At 45.7% G+C, this 2773-nt stretch overlaps 1 protein-coding gene across 1 annotated transcript in view; it reads right to left on the reverse strand.

The window, feature by feature from the left end:
* The window catches only part of PSTPIP1 (proline-serine-threonine phosphatase interacting protein 1), a gene marked incomplete at its 5' end in the record, with an annotated part of 36454 nt that overhangs the window by 17961 nt on the left and 15720 nt on the right, over positions 1-2773 (reverse strand). The window contains 2 exons of the mRNA XM_009886674.1: positions 933-1039; positions 2120-2154. Coding sequence (XP_009884976.1) covers positions 933-1039; positions 2120-2154 — 142 coding nt within the window. The remainder of the gene's footprint in view (positions 1-932; positions 1040-2119; positions 2155-2773) is intronic.

Genomic DNA, 2773 nt, shown 5'->3' on the forward strand with positions numbered 1-2773 from the left:
AGGGGAGAGGTGGTGGGGGGGGGGGGGGGGGGGGGAGATGTACAAATGCTGATGAACTAGGCACACGCTGTCTGTCTTTATATGCCTGATTTGCTTCATCAGATTGCTGTGTACCTCAAATCTCAGTAGCAACACTGGTTTTACCCACTGCCATATTCAGAGTTCTCTGTTCTCTATTCCAAGTTCTTGTGTGCCAGGGTTGTAGACACAAGATTTTTATGGCATTGGATACTGGTCATATGCATTTTAATTTGTTTAAAATTAGAAAAGAACTGGATATTTTATTTTACTCCTCCATCAATCAGTGCTTTCAGTGTTAAGTGACTGTCCCATCTTTGTCTTCAAGCCTGTGGAACCAGAGAAGGTGCAAGAGTGACCACTGTTGTCTCTATTGAGAACTGCTTCTTCAAGGGACTTAAAGCTTGATAAGATCATAGGGGTTGACATGCCTTAAATATACTGAAATTTTTGTTATACAGAATCAACTAGATGCTCTTTATTCCACATATTTGTAATTCAGCACATACTGGTGTTGCATTCAGCATGATATTAATTTGCTTTTATGTTTTTAAACATTTGTGTTACCCCTTTACTTTACTGCATGTTGGGGATCATGCCGGATCATACCAAAGAAACCCAATTAGCCAAAGAGAAAAGGAAGGCTTAAGTTCTTACAGGAATAATAATAGTATCTGCAGTTACACTGGAGAGAGTAAAAGTGACTAAAGCCTCTGCCTCCTGAGTTCAGAGCACTACTTTATTTCCAGCTGGGATCAGAAAGAGATTTTCTTCCTCAGCCTAGGATATGGAGTGAACAGGGCGCACTGGGCATGTTTTATCATCCTTTGCAATATTCACAGCCTATGGCTGGAGACAGGTCATCAGCATGGGCCATTGACCCAATCTGTTTCAACATTGCTCTAGTTCCTCACCTTTTTCCTTTGCTCCTTCTGTCTTTCTCGGAACTCCTCTATTCCTTTCAGTTCATCCTTCAGCATTACTGCCAGCTGGATATGAGCGTTTCCGACACTTTCGATTTCTAAAGCAAATCAGAATCCGTATATAGTCAGTGGAAAGGTTTTTAAATATGAAGTCACATTTTTCAGGAGATGGATGTGGCTGCTGTGTAACTTGTCATGACCAGAGCAGCCGTAAAAAAGGCCTCCCCGTGTTTCTGCAGGCACTGACATTGCCCCACTGTTCACGCAACATGAATAGGGCTTATTGCAGGTCCTCTCAGTGCCTGCAGAATGCATGAGCGAGGCTCCTCGCTGCAGAATTGGAGCACCCACTCAGAGCAGCCTTGGCAAGTGCAGAGCCGGCTGTGTTTCTTCATAGCCCCATTTACCCCCCTTCTTCCTGGGACCGGAGGTCAGATGTTGTGTTGCAGAGAGAGGGAAGGAGCTCTGACCTCCATCATCACCCCCTGTGGCTGCTTTCCCTCCACTAAGCTGCTCTTGGGAGCTGCTTGCCAGTTGCGTCCAGCCTTGCACAAATGTCTTGAGACGACGTTGCAAGCTGAGAGTTTCCAAGGGTCAGGAAAGATGGATTGAATTTCAGAGCACCTGGCTGGTGCTGTTTGAAGTGGCTGGTAACTTCTCACATTTGTCGGCTCTGGTGCCTCTGAAATGGAAACCCACATTTTCCAGAAGTGTTGAGCTCCCCCACCCAGGCTCTAAAAATACCTTAATTCACCAGCTGCTTTTCAAAAGGGTGTTTTTATCTAAACAGCAGGTGCCGGTAGCCAGGTACGCTGCCCTGCTGGCTATGATGGTGTTGCATTTTCTGCGTGTGAAAGGTTTTCGTTCAGCCTTGGGCACATTTAGAAAGCATGCTGTTTTGATGTCAGTGGATTGCAGAAGAGAGGACAGAGCTGATGTTTTGTGGTTTGATCCAGATAAAACTAACGTGAGGAACAAGCCATTTTCTTTGCCACCAGAGAGTGGACTGAGTGCCCAGCCTTGGAGGACTCCCAGTGAGTGTCCTTTCCCTCCACTCTCCACACTACAGACTGGGACAGAAAAGTTAGAAATAGAGGGGGAGAGAGGGTGGAAGACCCCAGAGGGGATGAATGTGTGCCTGTCTTATGCAGGTCAGAAAGGAAGATGGAAATACTTACGTTGCTTGAGCCTCTCAAATGCTGCCTTCAGTGTGCTGTGAGGCAGAAAGAAGGCACTTTATTAGTATAGGCTTCTAAGGATGGGTTGTGAATCTAGAGAAAAAACTTTCCCTTAGAAACTCAAAGATCCACATAGAGATAAAACTCTTAATAGTTTTGTAATAAAAGTTGACCATGCTAACAAGCACAATAGCATCAATCTGTTACCACCAGGAAATGCAATAAAATGCTCCATGAAGCAAGGAATTGCACTGCTCCTTATGTGCATCCTCTTTTTTAATCCCACTGTATTTGTGACTGTGGCTGTTAACAGACGTTCCTCTATTCCTGCGTCTTTCCAATGGATACAAGTCGATGGAATGAAATGAAGATGGTCAAGGGGAATTGGGTTTTGTAGCAGTAGTCTGAAGGGTAGAGCAAAACTAGCTCCACCCTCTGTGTTGAATGCAGCACCAGCAAATTTTTCTTCCTCAGTCGCCCTTGAAGCTGGAGCGGCTCTGCTATGCAGCATCCTCCCTGCTATGCTTTCTGAGCACCCCCGTGTGGCACAGCTCGCTCTCCTTTAAAAGACTCGCACACAAATGGTGCAGAGAGCCTGCGGAGCCTTTGAAACCCTGATGTTCCCAGGGGTTTTCGACATCCCAGAAGCACAGC

The sequence above is a fragment of the Charadrius vociferus genome, unplaced genomic scaffold (assembly GCF_000708025.1).
Source record: "Charadrius vociferus isolate BGI_N301 unplaced genomic scaffold, ASM70802v2 scaffold356, whole genome shotgun sequence".
NCBI lineage: Eukaryota > Metazoa > Chordata > Aves > Charadriiformes > Charadriidae > Charadrius > Charadrius vociferus.